This window comes from Zea mays, chromosome 5 (genome assembly GCF_902167145.1).
Source record: "Zea mays cultivar B73 chromosome 5, Zm-B73-REFERENCE-NAM-5.0, whole genome shotgun sequence".
NCBI lineage: Eukaryota > Viridiplantae > Streptophyta > Magnoliopsida > Poales > Poaceae > Zea > Zea mays.
This window is the reverse complement of record NC_050100.1, coordinates 16,684,478-16,706,531: the sequence shown is the minus strand read 5'-3', so window position 1 is coordinate 16,706,531 and position 22,054 is coordinate 16,684,478. Positions and strand designations below refer to the sequence as shown.

General features: G+C 52.4%; 1 protein-coding gene across 1 annotated transcript; it reads left to right on the top strand.

Annotated features, from left to right (window-relative positions):
• The first annotated feature begins 17,355 nt into the window (after positions 1-17,355).
• Positions 17,356-20,638, top strand: LOC100277588 (uncharacterized). Its single transcript, NM_001374017.1, has 3 exons — positions 17,356-18,750; positions 20,298-20,344; positions 20,439-20,638. Exons 1-3 carry the CDS (start codon positions 17,431-17,433, stop codon positions 20,569-20,571), a joined length of 1,500 nt encoding a protein of 499 aa, NP_001360946.1. The 5' UTR covers positions 17,356-17,430; the 3' UTR covers positions 20,572-20,638.
• The last annotated feature ends 1,416 nt before the right edge of the window (positions 20,639-22,054 follow it).

Sequence of the window (22,054 nt, the reverse complement as noted above, 5' to 3'; positions counted from 1 at the left end):
CAGGGGGGCGTGAGTTTGTGCCTCCCTCGGGCGTCTTGCCGCAGCCGAAGCACCAGATCGCCCACCTGGAGGTCTCGGGACCGGACCCCTCGGGCGTGGTAGCGTCGCAGGGACTGCTGGTACCGTGCCGAGTGTAGCAAGGCCTTGTCCCGAGCCTCTTCCAGCTGGTCCAGTGATTCTTCTCGGCTAGCTTGGTTGCTTTGATCGTTGTAGGCCCTCGTCCTCGGGGAGCCGTATTCCAGGTCAGTGGGCAAGATGGCCTCGGCCCCGTAGACCAGGAAGAACGGCGTGAAACCCGCGGCCCGGCTTGGCGTTGTCCTCAGGCTCCAGACCACCGAGGGGAGTTCCTTCATCCATCGCTTGCCGAACTCGTTGAGGCCGTTGTAGATCCGAGGCTTGAGCCCTTGTAGAATCATGCCGTTGGCACGCTCTACTTGCTCATTCGACATGGGATGAGCCACGGCGGCCCAGTCCACCTGGATGTGGTGATCCTCGCAAAAATCCAAGAATTTTTTGTCGGTGAACTGGGTGTCGTTGTCAGTGATGATGGAGTTTGGGACCCCGAAGCGATGGATGATGTTGGTGAAGAACGCCACCGCCTGCTCGGACCTGATGCTGTTCAGGGGTCGGACCTCGATCCACTTGGAGAATTTGTCGATGGCGACCAGCAGGTGCGTGTAGCCCCCGGGCGCCTTCTGCAAGGGACCGACGAGGTCCAGACCCCATACAGCAAAGGGCCAGGTGATGGGTATCGTCTGCAGAGCCTGAGCGGGCAGGTGGGTCTGCTTCGCATAGAATTGGCACCCTTCGCAGGTGCGGACAATTCTAGTGGCGTCAGCCACCGCCGTTGGCCAGTAGAAGCCTTGCCGGAAAGCATTCCCGACAAGGGCTCGGGGTGCTGCGTGATGGCCGCAAGCCCCCGAGTGTATTTCTTGCAGGAGTTCCTGACCTTCGGCGATGGAGATGCATCGCTGGAGGATGCCCGAGGGGCTGCGGTGGTAGAGCTCCTCATCGCCCAGCAAGACGAACGACTTGGCGCGTCGCGCTACCCGCCGAGCCTCGACTTGGTCGAGGGGTAGCTCTCCTCGGCGGAGATATTGCAGGTACGGGGCCTGCCAATCTCGATCAGGCGTGGCCCCGCTCTGCCCCCCCTCGACGTCCAGTGCCTCGCCCTCGGGGGCCGAGGGTACCTCGGGCTGAGCCGAGGGCGCCTCGGGCTGTGCCGAGGGTGCCTCGGGCTGTGCCGAGGGTGCCTCGGGCTCGGGAGCGTCGTCAATCTTGATGGAGGGTTGATGCAGATCCCGGGAGAAGACGTCCGGGGGAACCGTTGTTCGCCCCGAGGCTATTTTAGCCAGCTCGTCCGCAGTCTCGTTGTAGCGCCGAGCGATGTGGTTGAGCTCGAGCCCGTAGAACTTGTCTTCCAGGCGTCAAACCTCATCGCAGTAGGCCTCCATCTTCGGGTCGCGGCAGTGGGAGTTCTTCATGACTTGGTCGATGACGAGCTGCGAGTCACCGCGGGCGTCGAGGCGTCTGACCCCTAGCTCGATGGCGATCCGCAACCCGTTGACCAGAGCCTCGTACTCAGCCACATTGTTGGACGCCGGGAAATGGAGGCGTAGCACGTAGCGTAGGTGCTTCCCGAGGGGCGAGATGAAGAGCAGGCCCGCGCCGGCTCCCGTCTTCATCAGCGACCCGTCAAAAAACATGGTCCAGAGCTCCGGTTGGATCGGAGCCATCGGCAGCTGGGTGTCGACCCATTTGGCCACGAAGTCCGCCAACACCTGGGACTTGATGGCCTTCCGAGGGGCGAACGAGATTGTTTCGCCCATGATTTCCACCGCCCACTTTGCGATCCTGCCCGAGGCCTCTCGGCACTGGATGATCTCCCCCAGGGGGAAGGATGACACCACAGTTACCGGATGAGACTCGAAGTAGTGTCGTAACTTCCGCCTTGTCAGGATCACAGCATACAGCAGCTTCTGAACTTGTGGGTAGCGGATCTTGGTCTCGGACAGTACTTCGCTGACGAAGTAGACTGGCCTCTGAACGGGCAGTGCATGCCCTTCCTCTTGCCTCTCGACCACAATCGCGGCACTAACCACCTGAGTGGTAGCGGCGACGTAGACCAAGAGGGCTTCTCCATCAGCTGGGGGCACCAAGACAGGCGCCTTTGTAAGGAGCGCCTTCAGGTTCCCGAGGGCTTCCTCGGCCTCAGGGGTCCAAGCGAAACACTCGGCCTTCCTTAAGAGGCGGTACAGAGGCAGGCCTCTTTCGCCGAGGCGTGAGATGAAGCGGCTCAGGGCCGCGAGGCATCCCATGACCCTCTGTACGCCTTTTAAGTCCTTGATGGGTCCCATGCTGGTGATAGCTGCGATCTTCTTTGGGTTGGCTTCGATGCCTCGCTCGGAGACGATGAACCCCAGGAGCATGCCCCGGGGTACCCCGAAGACACACTTCTCAGGATTGAGCTTGACTCCTTTCGCCTTGAGACATCGGAATGTCACTTCAAGGTCGGAGAGGAGGTCGGAAGCCTTCCTTGTCTTGACTATGATGTCATCGACGTAGGCCTCGATTGTGCGTCCGATGTGTTCGCCGAACACATGGTTCATGCACCGCTGGTACGTCACGCCCGCATTCCTCAAACCGAACGGCATGGTGACATAGCAGTACATGCCGTAGGGCGTGATGAAAGAAGTCGCGAGCTGGTCGGACTCTTTCATCCGGATTTGGTGATACCCTGAGTAGGCATCAAGGAAGGACAGGGTTTCGCACCCAGCAGTGGAATCCACGATTTGATCGATGCGAGGCAGAGGGTAGGGAACCTTCGGACATGCTTTGTTGAGACCAGTGTAGTCTACGCACGTCCGCCATTTCCCCCCTTTCTTCCTCACAAGCACAGGGTTGGCAAGCCATTCGGGATGGAATACCTCTTTGATGAACCCTGCTGCCATTAGCTTGTGGATCTCCTCGCCAATCACTCTGCGCTTCTCCTCGTTGAATCGGCGCAGAGGCTGCCTGACGGGTCGGGCTCCGGCCCGAACATCCAGCGAGTGCTCGGCGACATCCCTCGGTATGCCGGGCATGTCCAAGGGACTCCACGCAAAGACGTCGGCGTTTGCGCGGAGAAAGTCGACGAGCACTGCTTCCTATTTGGGGTCGAGCCCGGAACCGATCCGTATCTGCTTGGAGGCGTCGCCATTGGGGTCGAGTGGGACGGCCTTAACCGTATCCGCTGGCTCGAAGTTGCCGGCATGACGCTTCACATCTGGCACCTCTTTGGAGAGGTTCTCCAGGTCGGCGATGAGGGCCTTGGACTCGACGAGGGCCTCGGCGTACTCCACACACTCCACGTCGCATTCGAACGTGTGTTTGTACGTGGGGCCGACGGTGATGACCCCGTTGGGGCCTGGCATCTTGAGCTTCAGGTAGGTGTAGTTGGGGACGGCCATGAACTTCGCGTAGCATGGCCTTCCCAGTACCGCGTGGTAGGTTCCTCGGAACCCGACCACCTCGAACGTCAAGGTCTCCCTTCGGAAGTTGGAGGGCGTTCCAAAGAAGACGGGGAGGTCGAGTCGTCCGAGGGGCTGGACGCGCTTCCCAGGGACGATCCCGTGGAAGGGCGCAGCGCCTGCTCGGACGGAGGACAGATCGACGCGCAGGAACTTGAGGGTCTCGGCGTAGATGATGTTGAGGCAGCTGCCCCCATCCATCAGGACCTTGGTGAGCCTGACGTTGCCGACGATGGGGTCGACGACGAGCGGGTATTTCCCCGGGCTCGGCACATGGTCGGGGTGGTCAGCCTGGTCGAAGGTGATGGGCTTGTCGGACCAGTCTAGGTAGACTGGCGCCGCCACCTTCACCGAGCAGACCTCCCGGCGCTCTTGCTTGCGATGCCGAGCCGAGGCATTCGCCGCATGTCCACCGTAGATCATGAAGCAGTCGCGGACCTCGGGGTACTCTCCTGCTTGGTGATCTTCTTTTTTGTCGTCGTCGTGGGCCCTGCCACCCTCCGCGGGTGGCCCGGCCCTGTGGAAGTGGCGCCGAAGCATGACGCACTCCTCGAGAGTGTGCTTGACGGGCCCCTGATGATAGGGGCACGGCTCCTTGAGCATCTTGTCGAAAAGGTTAGCACCTCCGGGGGGCTTCCGAGGGTTCTTGTACTCGGCGGCGGCGACAAGGTCCGCGTCGGCGGCGTCGCGTTTCGATTGCGACTTCTTCTTGCCCTTTTTCTTGGCGCCGCGCGGGGTAGACGCCTCGGGAGCCTCTTCCAATGGGCGGCCCTGGGGCTGCTTGTCCTTTCGGAAGATAGCCTCGACCGCCTCCTGGCCAGGGGCGAACTTGGTGGCGATGTCCATCAGCTCGCTCGCCCTGGTGGGGGTTTTGCGACCCAACTTGCTCACCAGGTCACGGCAAGTAGTGCCGGCAAGGAACGCGCCGATGACATCCGAGTCGGTGATGTTGGGCAGCTCGGTGCGCTGCTTCGAGAATCGCCGGATGTAGTCCCGGAGCGACTCTCCCGGCTGTTGCCGGCAGCTTCGAAGGTCCCAGGAATTCCCGGGGCGCACGTATGTGCCCTGAAAATTGCCGGCGAAGGCTTGGACCAAGTCGTCCCAGTTGGAGATCTGCCCCGGAGGCAGGTGCTCCAACCAGGCGCGAGCAGTGTCGGAGAGGAACAGGGGGAGGTTACGGATGATGAGGTTGTCATCGTCCGTTCCACCCAGTTGGCAGGCCAGGCGGTAGTCCGCGAGCCACAGTTCCGGTCTCGTTCCCCCCGAGTACTTCGTGATAGTAGTCGGGGGTCGGAACCGGGTCGGGAACGGCGCTCGTCGGATGGCCCGACTGAAGGCTTGCGGACCGGGTGGTTCGGGCGAGGGACTCCGATCCTCCCCGCTGTCGTAGCGCCCCCCACGCCTGGGGTGGTAGCCTCGGCGCACCCTTTCGTCGGGGTGGGCCCGACGGTCGCGTCGATGGTGCTCGTTGCCGAGGTGGCCCGGGGCCGCATGCGCGGTGTTGCGCGTGCGTCCGGTGTAGACCGAGGCTTCCCGCATGAATCGGGAAGTCGCGACATGAGGTTCCGAGGGGTATCCCTGCCTTCGGGAGGCAGTGCTCTCGGCCCGTCGGGCCGCAGCGCCTTCCAGGAGATTCTTGAGCTCTCCCTGGATTCGCCGACCCTCGGTAGTCGATGGCTCCGGCATCGCGCGGAGGAGCATCGCTGCGGCTGCCAGGTTCTGACCAACCCCGCTGGATGCGGGCGGCGGCCTGACCCTGACATCGTTGGCGACGCGGTGCTGGAGACCTTGGGGCAGGTGACGTATTTCTCCGGCTGGGGGTTGGCCCGCCCATACCTGCCCGACGTCCCGACGGATCGGCTCAAGCGCTCCTGTTCCCTCGTTGAGCCTGGCCTGCGCCCCGCGGACTTGCTCGAGCTGTGGATCGTGACCCCCCGCCAGAACGGGGACCACAGCTAGCTCCCGCGGGATGTCGGCGCGAGGCACCGGCCTAGGGAGATCACCGTCCTTCGGCATGCCGAGATGGTTGCCTTCGGAGGGATCCCCTAGCTCGACGTGGAAACATCCGCGGCTTGGGCCGCAGCCCTCGTCGTCAAGGCTGCGGCTTCCGTCGGAACAGTCGGAGAGGCAGTAGTCACATGCGGTCATGAAGTCCCGCATGGCACTGGGGTTGCCAAGTCCAGAGAAATCCCAACGGATGCTGGGATCGTCATCTTCCTCGGACCTAGAGGGCCCGTAGGTCGAGACGTCCGTCAACCGGTCCCAAGGCGACCGCATACGAAACCCTTGTGGGGTTGCACTCGCCTCAATGAGAGCGCCCGCCAAAGCAAGATTGCTAGGCGGGTTGAGGCCGAGTCGAAATGACGTAAGATGGGAGTTAGTCAGTACCTTTTGGTCGACGAGGAGCGACGTAGTCACATCGGGGACTGGTTGCATCGTCGTCCCAGGTACGAGGGCGACGTCCTGCAAGCTTTCCGCGAGCGCGCTGGCGTCGTCTCCTTGCTCGGGATCAGCGTGTCGCGGGGGGACGGCGCTTGCCTTCGTCTCGAACGCGAGGTCGACGCCCGGCGTGCCTTCCGTCAGGGTGTCGGGGGCGTCGATTCGCTCGACGGCCGACGAAGCGCGGCCTCCCGCTTGGACTTGGTTGCCCCGCCTCCTCCTCCGTTGGCGGGGGAGAGGACGGAGCGATCTCGAATGTTGTTCTTCCGCCACGCGGGGAAGATGTCGTCGATTCCGCCGCCGGCGGGCGGGTTGTCGGCCGCCATTGTCGTTGTCGCGCGGCGGTGGAAGGAGTATCATGTCGTAGCTGCCGTCGAAGGACATGGACTCAAGACTCCCGAAACGGAGCACCGTCCCGGGCTGAAGAGGTTGCTGGAGACTGCCCATCTGGAGCTTGACGGGAAGCTGTTCGTCAGCACGCAGCAGGCCCCTACCTGGCGCGCCAACTGTCGGCGTTTCGAGACCGGGGGGTCCCTAAGCCGACGAGTGAGTGTGCTGCGTGCCCCAGCCCAGATGGGTCGAGCGTGTGGGCGAGCGCGAAGGGGGGAGAGGCGAGGTGGCCGGAGACGGGCGTGAGAGAGGTGGAAGTCCCGCGGCCTTCGTGTTCGTCCCGCGCCCAGGTCGGGTGCGCTTGCAGTAGGGGGGTTACAAGCGTCCACGCGGGTGAGGGAAGCGAGCGGCCCCAAGAGAGCGCCTGTCCCGTCCTCGGTCCCGCGCGGCCAACCTTCTCTGAGAAGGCCCTGGTCCTTCCTTTTATAGGCGTAAGGAGAGGATCCAGGTGTACAATGGGGGTGTAGCAGAGTGCTACGTGTCTAGCGGAGGGAGAGCTAGCGCCCTAAGTACATGCCGATGTGGCAGCCGGAGAGATCTTGGCACCCTGCTGGTGTGATGTCGTGGCTGTCGGAGGAGCAATGGAGCTTGGCGGAGGGACAGCTGTCGGAGCGGTCGAGTCTTTGCTGACGCCCCCCTGCTTCCGTAAGGGAGCTGAGAGCCGCCGTCGTCACAGGGCACGCGGGGCGCCATCATTGCCTATCTGGCGGAGCTGGCCAGATGGGACACCGGTCTTGTTCTCTGCGGCCCGAGTCGGCTCGGGGTAGAGTGATGATGGCGCTCCCTGTTGACGTGGGCGGGCCCGCGCCCGAGGCCGGGCGACGTGGGCGTTCCTCCGAAGCTGGGGTCGAATCTGTCTTCCGTTGCCGAGGTCGAGCCCGAGCCCCTGGGTCGGGCGAGGTGGAAGTCGTTCGGCGGAGGCCAGGGCGGAGTCCGAGCCCTGGGGTCGGGCGAGGCGAAGTTCATCGTCTTCCGGGGCCGAGCCCGAGTCCGAGCCCTGGGGTCGGGCGGAGCGGAGTTCGTCGTCTTCCGGGTCTTAGCCCGAGTCCGAGCCTTGGGGTCAGGCGGAGCGGAGTTCGCCGTCTTCCGGGTCTTAGCCCGAGTCCGAGCCCTGGGGTCGGGCGGAGCGGAGTTCGCCGTCTTCCGGGTCTTAGCCCGAGTCCGAGCCCTGGGGTCGGGCGGAGCGGAGTTCGCCGTCTTCCGGGTCTTAGCCCGAGTCCGAGCCCTGGGGTCGGGCGGAACGGAGTTCGCCGTCTTCCGGGTCTTAGCCCGAGTCCGAGCCCTGGGGTCGGGCGGAGCGGAGTTCGCCGTCTTCCGGGTCTTAGCCCGAGTCCGAGCCCTGGGGTCGGGCGGAGCGGAGTTCGCCGTCTTCCGGGTCTTAGCCCGAGTCCGAGCCCTGGGGTCGGGCGGAGCGGAGTTTCCTATGGCGCCTCTGGCGAGGTCTGACTGCCTGTCAGACTCACTCTGTCGAGTGGCACTGCAGTCAGAGTGGCGCAGGCGGCGCTGTCCTTCTGTCAGACCGGTCAGTGGAGCGGCGGAGTGATGGCGGTCACTTCGGCTCTGCCGGGGGGCGCGCGTCAGGATAGAGGTGTCAGGCCACCTTTGCGTTAAATGCTCCTGCAACTTGGTTAGTCGGTGCGGCGATTTAGTCAGGGTTGCTTCTTAGCGAAGCCAAGGCCTCGGGCGAGCCGGAGATGTGTCCACCGTTAAAAGGGGGGCCTCGGGCGAGACAGAAGTCCCTCGAGGTCGGCTGCCCGAGTCCGAGGCTAGGCTCGGGTGAAGCGTGATCGAGTCACTCGTATGGACTGATCCCTGACTTAATCGCACCCATCAGGCCTCTGCAGCTTTATGCTGATGGGGGTTACCAGCTGAGAATTAGGCGTCTTGAGGGTACCCCTAATTATGGTCCCCGACACTACCCTTTGCTCTGTTTTTATCAAAGATACTACATATAGAGGAGCCTCTGTCTCAGATCTTGAAGAGGTTGGATGAGCATTCCCCCAATTCACTCTTAGAATAGATACACTTAACTGCAATTGTTCCCCCCCACCCAAAATGCATGTTGTTTTGCGCATGGTCACCTACGGTATTGGTGCTGACTCCACTGACGAATATATCAAAATACGAAAAGCTCGACCTTAGAGTGACTTTAAAATTTATGTAGAGGGTGTTATTTCATATTTTGGTGAGGGGTATAGTCGTCGTCGCACTGTTAATGATCTTATGCATCTTTTAGGTAGGGAAGGAGAGGAGCTTTTCTAATACAACAGGGAGTATAGATTATATGTATTTAAAGTGGAAGAATTGTCCAACGGGATGAAAAGAACAATTACTAGACGTGACATTGGATCCTTGATCATCATGCTCGCGACGATTGTCTCATATAACTTGTGTATTTGACATAATTTTTTAGGGTAGTGGGGTCGAACAACGATGTCAACGTGCAGAATCAGTCATCGTTGTTCACTAACGTGCTTATAATGAACGGACATAAGTACAATCAAGAGTACTATCTTGCCCCATGACATCTATCCTCGATGAGTAGTTTTTTTTTTGTGAATTTCCCACCCACAGACTTGAAAACAGTAGATGATTGTTGCATGATCTTCACACCAAGCGGACGTGCTTGCACTACTACATCATACCTCTGTACAGGCGGTTTGGTTCGCCTCTACACAGGCGGTTCCAGGAACCGCTTGTGGTGCACCGCCTGTGATGTAAAACAACATCACAGGCGGTCAATCAAAAACCGCCTGTGAAAAACACAGATTACAGGCGGTCCAGTTCAAAGGAACCGCCAGTGATAGACACACATCACAGGCGGTTTCTTATCCTAGCCGCTTGTGTAGCCACACATCACAGGCGGTTTTTTATATAAGTCCGACTGCATACAATATAAATCACAGACAATTTTCATTATACATCAGTGACGGAACAATGATAGGTGTGCCTGTACCTAAACATGAGGGTAAACTATGTGGGAGAGGGAGAATGGGCAAGAAAACTTTTCGCGTTGAGGATTACAAGCTAGTACATTGTGCTCATGGTAGTGTACTACAACATCTCACGATAGCCGAGCCTTACATAGAGGAACACCTGGATGAGCTTCGTAAAGAAAATCAGAACCGCACAGAGGACTGGATCATGAGGGAGCACAAACATCGTTTCAGCGAATGGTTAATGGACAAAAACATCCCATTCCGAGACTCTTTGGAAGAGAAAACAATGAAGAATTTGGCTTCTGGGCCATCGTGTTTTGTGACATCATGACAAGCATATGACATCAATGGGTACACATTCTACACTAAATCAAAAGACATGAAAAGTGTTGCACAAAATAGCGGTGTTCGTATCGATGCTTTTGACCTACATGGACAGAAGACCACATATTTTGGATTCATAGAGGAAATATGGGAACTTGATTATGGCCCAAGCATGAAAATACCCTTATTTAAGTGCCAATGGGTACAACATCCCGTGGGGGTGATAGTGGATAACTACGGACTCACACTGGTAGACTTAAAGAAAGTAGGATATAAAGATGACCCGTGGGTTCTCGCCGAATGTGTTGCACAAGTGTTCTATGTACTCGATCCAGCAGATGAGAAGATGCATGTAGTTATTTCTAGAAAGCAAAAAATTGTTGGAGTTGAGAATGTGGGAGACCAAGATGAGGAATACAATAAGTATGAAGAGATGTTCGTTTTCAATGGTCCAGAGAGAATCAAGCGTGTGGAAAAGAAAATTGATAAGAACTTAAAGCCATACATGCGGAAAAATGGTAGTTCATGAAAAATTGTATGAATCAAATTGTATTTGTTATCATGTATGATCGACTATGAATTGTGGTTGTCAATTAATTTAAAATCTCTCTAGTTATCTATGTGTGCTATTATAATTCATTTAAATTGTATTTGCATATTATTGTTAAAAATTAAATATTAATTTATTTAAATTGTATTTGCATATTTCTGTTAAAAATTAAAATTATTTTCATATTTAAATTGTATTTTCATATTTTTACAATCACAGGCGGTTTTTTCTTAGGGTCCGTTTGTGAAAAGGATAGAGCACCACAGGCGGTCCTAAACAAAAACCGCTTGTGATACTATTACATCACAGGCGTACTGAACCGCCTGGGACATCACAAGCGGTTTTCTAACCGAACCGCCTGTGATGTTGTTGAAGGCTAAAATGAGCCTTGCGGACGGTCCGGCCCTGAGGCCGGACGGTCCGCGATCCGGACGGTCCGCGGTGGCGGCGCGGACGGTCCGCGGTGGCGGCGTGGACGGTCTGCGGTGGCGCAGAGTCAGTTAGGGTTCCTAGTTTCTCGCGGGATTTGTTGCCTAAAACCGCGGGATTAACTCGGGAAACAGTTGGGAACGGATCCAGACCTCCCCCTTTATATAGATGAAGGGCTACGGCCGATTGAACCCCCAACAATCGAACAAATCAAGTCTATTTCTCGTTTTTACCTTACGCATTAGGAATAGTTCTAGTCTAGTTCTAGTTTAGCCTCTCAATCTCCAAATTCTCCGCCTCTCTTCGACTCTACGTCGATTAGAGGAGTCTAGGTCGGCCTGCCGAGCCTAGACAACACCTAGGATCTCTCCTCCCCGACGGGGTCCCTCCCGGGAGCGAGATCCAGGCGCCGCCGGCGACTTTCGCCGCCCCCTGCGCACGCGCGGACCGTCCGGCCTGTAGGCGCGGACCGTCCGGCCGTCAGGCAGGGAACCTTTGCCCCTGCTCCAGGTCGTGGACCGTCCGGTCCCTGGTCGCGGACCGTCCGCGCCTGTGCAGAGAGCACTGCCGCCGGTTCTTGTTGAGTGTTTGGCGCCCGAAAAAGGTGCCAACATACTTTTGGCGACTCCGCTGGGGACAGGTGTTTAGATCTACTAAAAATCAGGCCCTCAAATGGCCGGTTCTAAAGATCACACTGATATCTCCCCAGATAATATCCTGAAGACGGCTGTCGAAAATCTAACAGCCGATGAGCAACAGCAATACGAGGACTACATGCGCCAAGTGAAGGAGAAATTCTTGTCGCAATACACGGTGGATCGCCACCAGAAGGTTATCAAACATGGAGAGACTGACGTTGCATCTCTTCTGTCTTCGCTTCAAGTCCCCAACGTAAGTAAACCCGACGATATCCAATCTATTAAATATTATGTAGATCAGCAGCAGGATCAAATGAAACAACAGATTGTAGGGTTAGAAGAGTCCATTAGAAAATTAACGCGTACGTTGGAGAAGTCTGTTGCTCCTAGTTTTCCATCATATGAGACTAGTAACAGGATATCTATGTCTAATACATCGGCAACAAATGGGGATTTGCAGCCCCAGCCATTATATGATATGCCGATGAACTCATATACAGGGCAAGTACCACCACCGCCATCCCTGCTTGGTAGATCGGCGCCCATGAACACGGTCGGACCGTCCGAGCTTCTGCCCGGACCGTCCGGCCCATATGCAGACCGTCCGGCTTGCTCTACCGGACAGTCTGGGGCCGCCCTAGGACCACCGCCGTCCCTGCTTGGCAGACCGGTGACCCTGGACGCGGTCGGACCGTCCGCGCTTCTGCCCGGACCGTCCGGCCCTTACACGGACCGTCCGGCTTTCCCTGCCGGACAGTCCGGGCCTGCACCAGGACTACCACATGGCGTCCCGATAATGGTGAACGCAACCGGTCAGTTCGGATTTACCACCGGACAAACTGGATACACATACGCAGAACCTGTTGTTGCACATCATGCACCAAATTATTACACACCTCAGCAGCAGTATGTTTCACCCTCTACATATTTAAACCATAACGTACCATACAACCACAGACCGATCAACACTATCGATCGGTCACGGCAAGAAGGTCGGTATACTAATACCCGACCAAATGAGCCCCACAGCACAGGGTCCGGTGGTCTGCCACCGGGTGCAATGGAAAAAATTAGGGAAGAGATGACCGAACTATTTCGAGATAAGTTCGGAGTTAGTGTAGCCAGAGTAGGGCAATCATACCAAAAGCCGTATAATCACCGGTTTGACACTGTCACATATCCGCAAGGGGCAAGGATACCAGAATTTTCTAAGTTTTCTGGTGAGAATGGGAGAAGCACACACGAACACATAGGCCAGTTCCTAGCACACCTAGGTGAATTGGCCGATGGAGAAGCATTTCGTGTTCGGTTATTTTCTCTATCCCTTACTGGTACCGCTTTTGCATGGTACGCCGCCCTGCCTCCTAATTCCATTAATTCCTGGAATGAGTTAGAAAGTAAATTTCATGAACATTTCTTTGCCGGGGAATATGAATTAGGACTAGCTGACTTAGCTTCAGTTCGACAAGGACGCGAAGAATCGGTTAATGATTATATCCGGAGGTTCCGGGACACTAGAAACCGATGCTTTCGGATCCATGTCGCAGACAAAGAGCTAGCAGGGTTAGCTTTTAATGGGTTGCTATCCTACTTAAGAGACAAATTAGATGGGACCCCGTTCTTTTCGATAGCCCAGCTACATCAGCGGGCTTTAGCCTGTGAAAGCCGATTTAAAGAGACATCAAAATCGGCCGCCCGTACTATACATCTAATAGAGTGTGATAGTTCAGATGATGAATCCGCAGATGTATATACCGCTGAGTTTATTTGGCCAACAAAGGCCAAATCTTCAGCATGTTCTTCCTTACAGCCGGTTCAAAAGAATCGGCAAGAAGAGATTAAATTTACTTTTAATGTTGCCAAATGCGATAAGATATTTGATGAGCTACTTAAAAATGGCAACATTAAATTAACTCATACTATCCCTCCTATAGATGAATTAAAGAGACGTGCTTATTGTAAGTGGCATAATTCTTTTTCTCATGCCACCAATGACTGTAATGTTTTTCGTCGACAGGTACAATCGGCCATAAATGAGGGCCGATTGGCTTTTCAGGAAATGCAAGTGGACACACAACCATTTCCTGTTAATACAATAGATATCGCATGCAAAAAGATCTTAGTTCGGCCCGAAATGGTCGATAAAGGCAAAAGCAAAGACATAATCATTGGTAGTCCTCGCACGTCGAATATATCACAAAAGGAGATTGTTCGAAAGGCTCCGGACAATAAGGCTAAAAAGTCCGGAGGCACCGGGGGGCAGGCACAATTAATGAGTCAAGCACGACAGCCTGTCCTGAGCATCACGGACGATCTGGCACCTACGAGCGGACGGTCCGGTGTTCAGATAGACGGTTCGGCTAACTCTGCCGGACAGTCCGCCTATGCCCAAAGGCGTCAGCCTCCACACAAAACCTTAAAAGGGAAGGAGACACAACGGCGAAGCACAAATGGTCGACTGATCAAAGCTGACTCTACTGTTGATCAGTTGCTCTCCAAAAATGCTAGCAAAAAGACCATTCCACGTGATCGGTCAACAAAGAAACCCCGGTCACCTACTAAAACGAAACGGCCGAACAAAATGGCCCAAAAGGCGACGCGACAAGCATCGTCTGTTCATCCTATGAGACCAGGGTACTTTCCACCCGTTTATTCATCGTCGGTATATTGTCCTACCCAAATGTGGAATAACATGGTGATGAATGCATGGTACATATATAGTCCCTTTGTCTATCCAGGCTGGGGGCACCTCCATTCTATTCATTTTGATCCATTAATGAAATGGTCATGGCCGAGAAAGATACAATCCAAAACGGCCTTTATACATTGGTGCTTTATTGAATGATCTCTATTTTGAAAAGCCGATGACTTACATCATGTTTAGTTCATATGCTTTTGGTTCGTCAACCTTCACCAAAAGGCAGGGGGGCATATGTTGAAGGCTAAAATGAGCCTTGCGGACGGTCCGGCCTAGGCCGGACGGTCCGCGGTGGCGGCGCGGACGGTCCGCGCGCGCAGAGTCAGTTAGGGTTCCTAGTTTCTCGCGGGATTTGTTGCCTAAAACCGCGGGATTAACTCGGGAAACAGTTGGGAACGGATCCAGACCTCCCCCTTTATATAGATGAAGGGCTACGGCCGATTGAACCCCCAACAATCGAACAAATCAAGTCTATTTCTCGTTTTTACCTTACGCATTAGGAATAGTTCTAGTCTAGTTCTAGTTTAGCCTCTCAATCTCCAAATTCTCCGCCTCTCTTCGACTCTACGTCGATTAGAGGAGTCTAGGTCGGCCTGCCGAGCCTAGACAACACCTAGGATCTCTCCTCCCCGACGGGGTCCCTCCCGGGAGCGAGATCCAGGCGCCGCCGGCGACTTTCGCCGCCCCCTGCGCACGCGCGGACCGTCCGGCCGTCAGGCAGGGAACCTTTGCCCCTGCTCCAGGTCGCGGACCGTCCGCGCCTGTGCAGAGAGCACCACCGCCGGTTCTTGTTGAGTGTTTGGCGCCCGAAAAAGGTGCCAACAGATGTAAAAAGCCTACCGCTTGTATAGAGCCAAATTGTACTAGTGTTGCAAGGATTTAGTCAGGCAAGCAAGCACGTGCTGAAGGCGCTTCCTAGGAGTTTAAGTACAAATAACCATTGTCGTGTCTCCGGATTTATGTCGTCCTCGTTCACGATTCACGATTTTAGATTAATAAAAAGGCGAGGATGATTCACGTGATTGCCCGTTCTGCGGACACGAGCAGGACAGCAGCTGCCGCGTTCGTGCGGAGCCACGACGCGACAACAGACGAGGTCTTCTCAGCTTTAAAAAAAACACACACACACAAAACAATAATAACACCTCGCTCAATCGTGCTGGGCTTAACGGTTTCCATCACGAATTAATTCCTCCCTACGTATCAAATCTGACAGCTCTCGTGCTTGCCGACGCTTTCCTATTCGATCGCCACAATCAATCAACAAATCGTATTGATGGATTCGGGATAAACGTTGAAAGTTGAAACGGTTGTCTGCAGATAGAATTTGATCGAGACGGGCATGCACTGATGCAGTCTATATATCATTAAGGTCATTTCCAGCAAATTCTCTATCACGTTCTCTATTTTATCCTCTATTTTAAACTTTTCTTTCTCTTTAAACAGTATCGAACAATATCATTCGTAGTTTCGTAGTTTCCTATTTTACACGATATACTGAAAATAAGCTTAGAAACTTGTAAAGAACTAACCAGTCTCAGACGCAGTACGGGGTGAATTATTATGGGTTGCTAGTTCTATTCGTCTGCCTGTTCGTTTGAAACACACGTATCAATCAACAAATCTGTCCGCACGGAACGGAGCTGCCGTTGTCTTGGCTCGCTCCAGAGTCTTGGAACGCGTCCACGTCCTCGTCCCGTGCTATGCTAAATATCCCTTTCCTGCATACAGATATCTCAAGAGCACCCTCTACTAATGTGTCTAAGTGATAGTTCACTGATAAAACAAAAAAACGGGCGGCACCGGAATGGACAAAGTTCACGGTAGACGCCATGCCGTCGACGCGACAAAAGTTTTCACGATAGATCCGCGCCACACACGTTGGATGGTTGTGTACTTGCCCCTTTTTCAGGGTAAATCTCACCGTAGTGCATATACTTCATGTAAAATCAAAACAGAGGGATCTCACAGTACCGCTTTGGAACGCACGGATTTCTTCACAGGGAACCATATAGAAACTTGTTCACATGAGTCGATTTTCTTGTTTACTTTACAGGAACAAACACAATGTTGAGCACCATATGAGCCACCTAGAAAAGTTCGGACGGTCTGGCTACAAGGATCGAACGATTTGGATCGTGGATGGTCCGTCTTGGCCGCAGACAGTATGCGATTAGATCAGATCAGACGTGATTAACTCTTTTTTCTGTGCGTGTTTATCCATCTAAACTCGCAGCTATTGGAGAACGCTTAGGAACAGGTCTAGACTTTCCCACTATATACATGAAAGGGTACGGTCGATTGCGCACACCAACAATCGAACCAATCAACCAGTTTATTAATTTCTTTACTTTCTTGTCCTATGAGTAGCAGTAATGTAGTCTTTTTCGTCTCTATCTTCACCTCTATTCGACTTTGGTCGTCTCGAGGCGTCTTGGGTGGCGCCGACCCCAAGATAAACCATAGGATCTCTCCTCCTGACGGGTCCCTCCCGAAGGCGAGATCTAGGTGTTGTTGGTGAACACCATCATCCATGCGCACACACGAAACGCCCGGCATCAGTCGTGGACCGTCCGACTCGACGCAGGAAAACTCGCACAGTCCGGCCTTATGCCGCGGAGCGTCCGTGCTGCCAAAGAGAGCCCATCAGACAAAACAACTCTCAATGATTGCCGATTATATCCACGCCATCACAAAAAATAAGAAAAAAATATTTCACTCTAAAGGAGTCTTTTAATGCACTAGAACTAATAGTTAAAACGAATAGATAGCTGCTAAAATTAGTTGAGTACATTCAAGTAATTTAATTAATAGCTAGCTAACTAATTTCATTATAATTCTTTTTAGCCAACTAATTTTTAGCTCTAGTGAATTCAAACACCTCCTTAGAGCATGTTCGGTTGCATATAGATTGGAGGAGATTAAATACCTTCCTAATTAAAATTGAATAGAGTATATTTTAATCCTCATCGATCTCCTTTTATCCATACTTAATCGAACAAGACATAAGGTGGCCTGTTTAGCAATGGAAATGGAGAAGAATTGTGATGTTCGATGTCGAAATTGCGAGGAAAGAAAAGGTATAAAAGGCGAGCAGAATTGTTTACGTAGGAAAGCCAAATATCTAATCATAACAATGATTTTCAGTACTGGATTGGATCCCACTTCGAGCCGGAGGAGGGAAGGGCCCCACCTCGAGAAGGGGAAAAGGCCGAAAAGAAGCGGAGGCGGATGAGACATGTTCATTCGGGGTCGGGGGTCGTGACATGTACTTTATGCGAATTTGGCGGAAGTTCTCTTTCCGGTGGTGCCCTTTGAATGTGTGTCATTTGATTTGGTAGTATTGCAAAAAGTTAAGTGTCCCCCGACCCCGAGACGGTCGACGCACACGCATCAAACCCACCCCCTCGTCCAACTTGCTCCCAAATCCAAACGACAAAATGCTCCTCGCTGCGGTTTGATCGAGGCCGCGGCCCCCCGAACCCTCGCCTCGCCTCCCCCTCCCGCCGCCGTCATGGACGACGACCGCGACCACGACCAGGACCCCGATGCGTCGTCGCCGGCCGCGCCGTGGCGGCGGTCCGTGAAGCGGAAGCTGGGCGCGGAGGCGGGGGACGAGGCGGGCCCCGCGGCGCGGGTCGAGGCGGAGGACGAGCGCGCGGCGCTGCGGGAGGCGGCGGCGGCGGCCCAGTCCACGGCGTCGGCGCTGCGGGTCGAGGTCGAGGAGGAGCGCCTCGCCGCGGCCAGCGCCGCCAGCGAGGCCATGGCCATGATGCTCCGCCTGCAGCGCGACAAGGCCGAGGTCCAGATGGAGCTCCGCCAGTTCCGCCGTTTCGCCGACGAGAAGATGGCGCTCGACGCCGCCGAAATCGACCAGCTCCGCGCGCTCCTCGCCCAGCGCGCGCGCCGCCTGCTGCGCCTGCGCTCCAGGCTCCGCGAGTACAGGCTGCAGTGCCTCCACCTCGGCATCCCGCTTCCCGAGGGCGAGGACCTCGTCGCCCAGAACGCCGCCGAGGAGGAGGAGGAGGACCTCCTCCTGCTCGAGGGCGAGGAGGGCTACATCGTTGGCGATGGAGGGTACTACTACCCTGAGCTCCGCTGCAACGACGGGGAGTACTACTACGAGGACGGGCGGGAGGAAGAGGACGTGGTTGCCCTCGATCTGGAGCGCCGGATCTGCCTTCTCGAACACGATCAGGAACCTCGCCTGCTTGAGCCACCGCATGAGAAAGAGGAAGGTACCCACCTTTACACAGATGAAGTGTTGCCGGACATGTCTGAACATGAACTGGGTGGCCTCTATGCCGACGAGATGTTATCTAAGGAGGATGTGGAAACAATGAACAACCTCCACAATGATGATGAAGAACTGCCAGAGTCGCCTACTGCTGGAAATGATGACGGGGAGGAAGCAAGCGAGGCTGACGGTGCTGACAGTGTAAGTGGCAGTGGCAGTGATAGGGTATACACCATTGACAAGGTGCATCAAGGTGCAGCAATGCCTATTGCAAGGGTCGTGGATAAGTACCAAGGGGAGGCAGTGGAGCCGGACATTAAGAAGCTTTACATGAGGCTGGAGGCACTGGAGGCCGATAGGGAGTCGATGAGGCAGGCCCTTGTGGCAATGCGCACAGAGAAGGCACAACTTGTGCTTCTTCGTGAGATTGCGCAGCAGCTTGCCAAAGATGGAGTTCCAGTTGGGCCGGGAGCTGGGGCGGGGCCAGGTGTACACCATTTGCCTAGAAAACACGCAGTTGGGATTGTAGAAAGGAGATTCACAGAGGACAAGAAGGCGATACTTGTGAAGACATTTTCCATGGCTGCCTTGTTCAAGGTATGCTGCTTGTTTTACTGATAGGACACTAGCAGTGCAAAACATTGCAAGATTTTGCTGGAGACCTCCTTCAGTTAGTAGATTATTAATACTGTGGTTTATTAAGATCTAACAAGTCTTGATGGTTGCATGCTGGTTTAGTATACAAATCACTTGTAGATTAATTCATTTGATCGAGTAGGATGTTGCTATCTATTATGTATGAGCACTCTAGCATATATTTGAGCATATTTAGGAATTATTGCTGTAGAATGTAGAATATTGCTGTTGCTGTAATGCAGTATGTAGCTGTTCATTTTATTAGTCTGTACAACTCTAAAATTCAAATGATTTTGCTAGTTGGCCCTTAAGTAACAATGTTTTTTTGTAATAAATTAACTATGCTTAATATGATTATCCATTTGCATATGTTTTCCTAGTTTTTTTATTAGGCTGTCTCCAGTAGACCGTGTATATGGACGTGCAAAATACTGTTTTGTACTATAGACTGCATTATTTACATTTTACAGAGTGGATGAAATACTTGTGTGATAGAGAGTGGGATAGGAAGACTGTTGGAGACAACCTTAGGCCATGCTCAGCAGAGCATGCATATGGCCGTGCAAAACAGTGTTTTATACTATAGACTGCACTGTTTACGTAGTGAAGTTTGAAATAAGGAGTGAGATAGGGGTGGGATAGGAAGGCTGTTGGAGACAGCCATAGGGGCCAAAGTAAGTTGAACTCTCATTTGTTGTACACAATATGAATTCAAGCTAAGGTGGTTCCATGCTATATTAAATGCAGCACATGTGAGCTCATTCATTCTTTGGTACATCAATGAAGAGATAACTTTGGAATATCTGTTTGCATAGTTCTTTCTGACTGACTTGCTTGATTTAAATTAATGTTGCTTATTGCTGCAGCATAATTTAGTCCAGCAATGCCAGAGGATAGCACTTTCAGAGTTCTGTTTGTAATCTGCTAATCCAGTTCTGCTCACCCTTGAGCATCTTGTAGAAAAAAAGTATTCAGCAAAATTGAAACTTAAAGGGTGTTTGTGCGTGTGTTTATGCAGGGGAAAATTCCTTGCCAATCTCTATGTTTATGGTATAGTTGTAGTGCTTGTGGTAATGGCTTGCTGGTCAATCGTGGATTGTCAGACAATAAATGGCAAGCTGCCTAGCTCCCTGTGTACTTTTACCTGTCCTGATTGCTTTCTGCTTGTACTATGGGGTGGCCTATTTGTGGGGTGAGATATTGTTTTTTCTTGAGCAGTCACACTTCAACCATGTGACCGACATACCATTAAGGCACTAGCACATGAATATCTATCTAACATAAAAGTTGAGTAAAATAAAAATAAATAAATAAAGATTGCCTGTAGGCTGTAGGCACTATTCTAGAAGCGCTGATTGCTATGTTACACCTAAATAAATGTTAAATGTTCTTTAGATGTGAGCCTGTGACATTCATTTGTGCTTACACGACCTTTCCTGTTCATAATGATAACCAAGTAGTTGTTCATAATGATGACATTAGCGCACTAACTATTTGTGCTTTTGCAGTGGATCCTCGCTTTATTGGGCAAGAAAAAGAAGCTATCTCAAAGCAGGTAGGAGAGGCTTCATTCGGAATTCAGTTCATGCTATATCCTTATTTATCTGTAAAGCATGGTGATATTGACTACTTTCCTACTTGGTTGATAGGTATACTTTTGGCTTAACAAATAATAATGTTGGTTTGCTCATACTCTTGGATAAGTGCCCACGGATCCAGAAAACCCTCACAAGAACAAAGTTAAACCTTGCCGAAAGAAGCAGCAGCAGCTGTACAATGTAAATAGATAGCTTTCAGTTGGGAAGATTGCATTTCTTTTGTTAATGTTTGGTGGAGCGAAAGTTCTTTTGATTCTTTAGTTGATGATTTTCCGATTTCCCATCTTTTGGTGATGAGGATTTTATGCGTTGGTCTTGCAATTGTTAAGTCACAAAATCGCTTTCGCATTTTTCTCACCAGGAAGAACTACAATGCATGTATAGTGCGCTTGTAAATACACTGGTTTAGTTTGCTTGCTGCCTTGCTTCCAGGTTGATGAGTGAATATTTATGAATGTTAGCTTACAGGTGCAAACTCTAAACTTTTGTGAAAAAATGTCCTTGTATTCAAACTAAGTCTGTTTATGCTTGTATGCTCAGTTTTTTTGGACTGGTAATCAGAAATTTGTGTAAAATTCCTGATATGAATAGCTGCCCCTCCAAAATATATGGCAGGCGAAACCAGTACAGGCAACCTGCTCGCATGACACTCATTATGCTCACTTGTGACTGGAAATCTGGTACTAGGTACTAGTTGAGTATCTTAGCCGAAAAATGTCTCACCGAACATATGCTATCTGTACAATTTGATTCCATTGTCATCTATTTGTACACGTACGAATCAGTTGGTTGAAGTTTATATGAAATTCATCACCTGGACATCTGACGCATGAGGTAGTTATATATAGTACATAAATAAAAATATGTTGAAATTGCCTGTACATGACAGGTCCAGACATTCAGTACAGGTAAGCAACTTACCGCTGCACTACTATGCTTGTTCACGTCGTTTCGTTCGTATGAGCCAGCAACTATATAGAATTTTGGATATTGTCGGTATCATGGATACAGGCTTAGAGATGGCAATAAGTAAATATCCATCAGTTATTACTATCTCATACCCATGATAAAAAATAGTTCTGTCGGGCCACTCATATCCACTGGTGGATATGGATTTACCCCATACTCATACCCACGCGGATGTATATTACTCGTTGGGTCACTCGTATATCAACAAAGATTAAACATCTACATTATACAAAGTCAAGTCAACAAAGATTAAACATCTACATTATACAAAGTTAAGTGTATCTATCTAAATTCCATTACAAAATTTCTACCATCATTCAATCCTCTATTTAAGAACACCATAGACAATTGGATAAATTAGCAACACTAGGATAGTACACATAACACATTACATGTTCTATTATATGGCCATTAAATAGTTGTTAATGAAAGGGAAATGTGCCCTTGGGCCATTTCTAAGTATTTTGGTGGTTTAGTGACCAACACAAGTGCCTAAGTGTAAAATGGTGGACAAAGTACAAATCAAGGATAAAGGTATGTTTCTCAGACTTAGTACATTGTTTTGGAGACTAATGTATTGTGTCTAAGTGCTGGAAACAGGAAAAGACCAATTGGAAAAGCCTTGGCTCGAGCAGCCAAGACTTTGCTCAGTCTGGGAGCACCGGACTGTCCGGTGGTGCACCGGACAGTGTCCGGTG

Coding starts and splice junctions, on each gene's coding strand:
- LOC100277588 (NM_001374017.1), top strand. CDS start 17,431: ATGGACGACGACCGCGACCACGACCAGGACCCCGATGCGTCGTCGCCG. Junction 18,751..20,297: donor CCATGGCTGCCTTGTTCAAG/GTATGCTGCTTG, acceptor GTGCTTTTGCAG/TGGATCCTCGCTTTATTGGG. Junction 20,345..20,438: donor AAGAAGCTATCTCAAAGCAG/GTAGGAGAGGCT, acceptor CTTGGTTGATAG/GTATACTTTTGGCTTAACAA.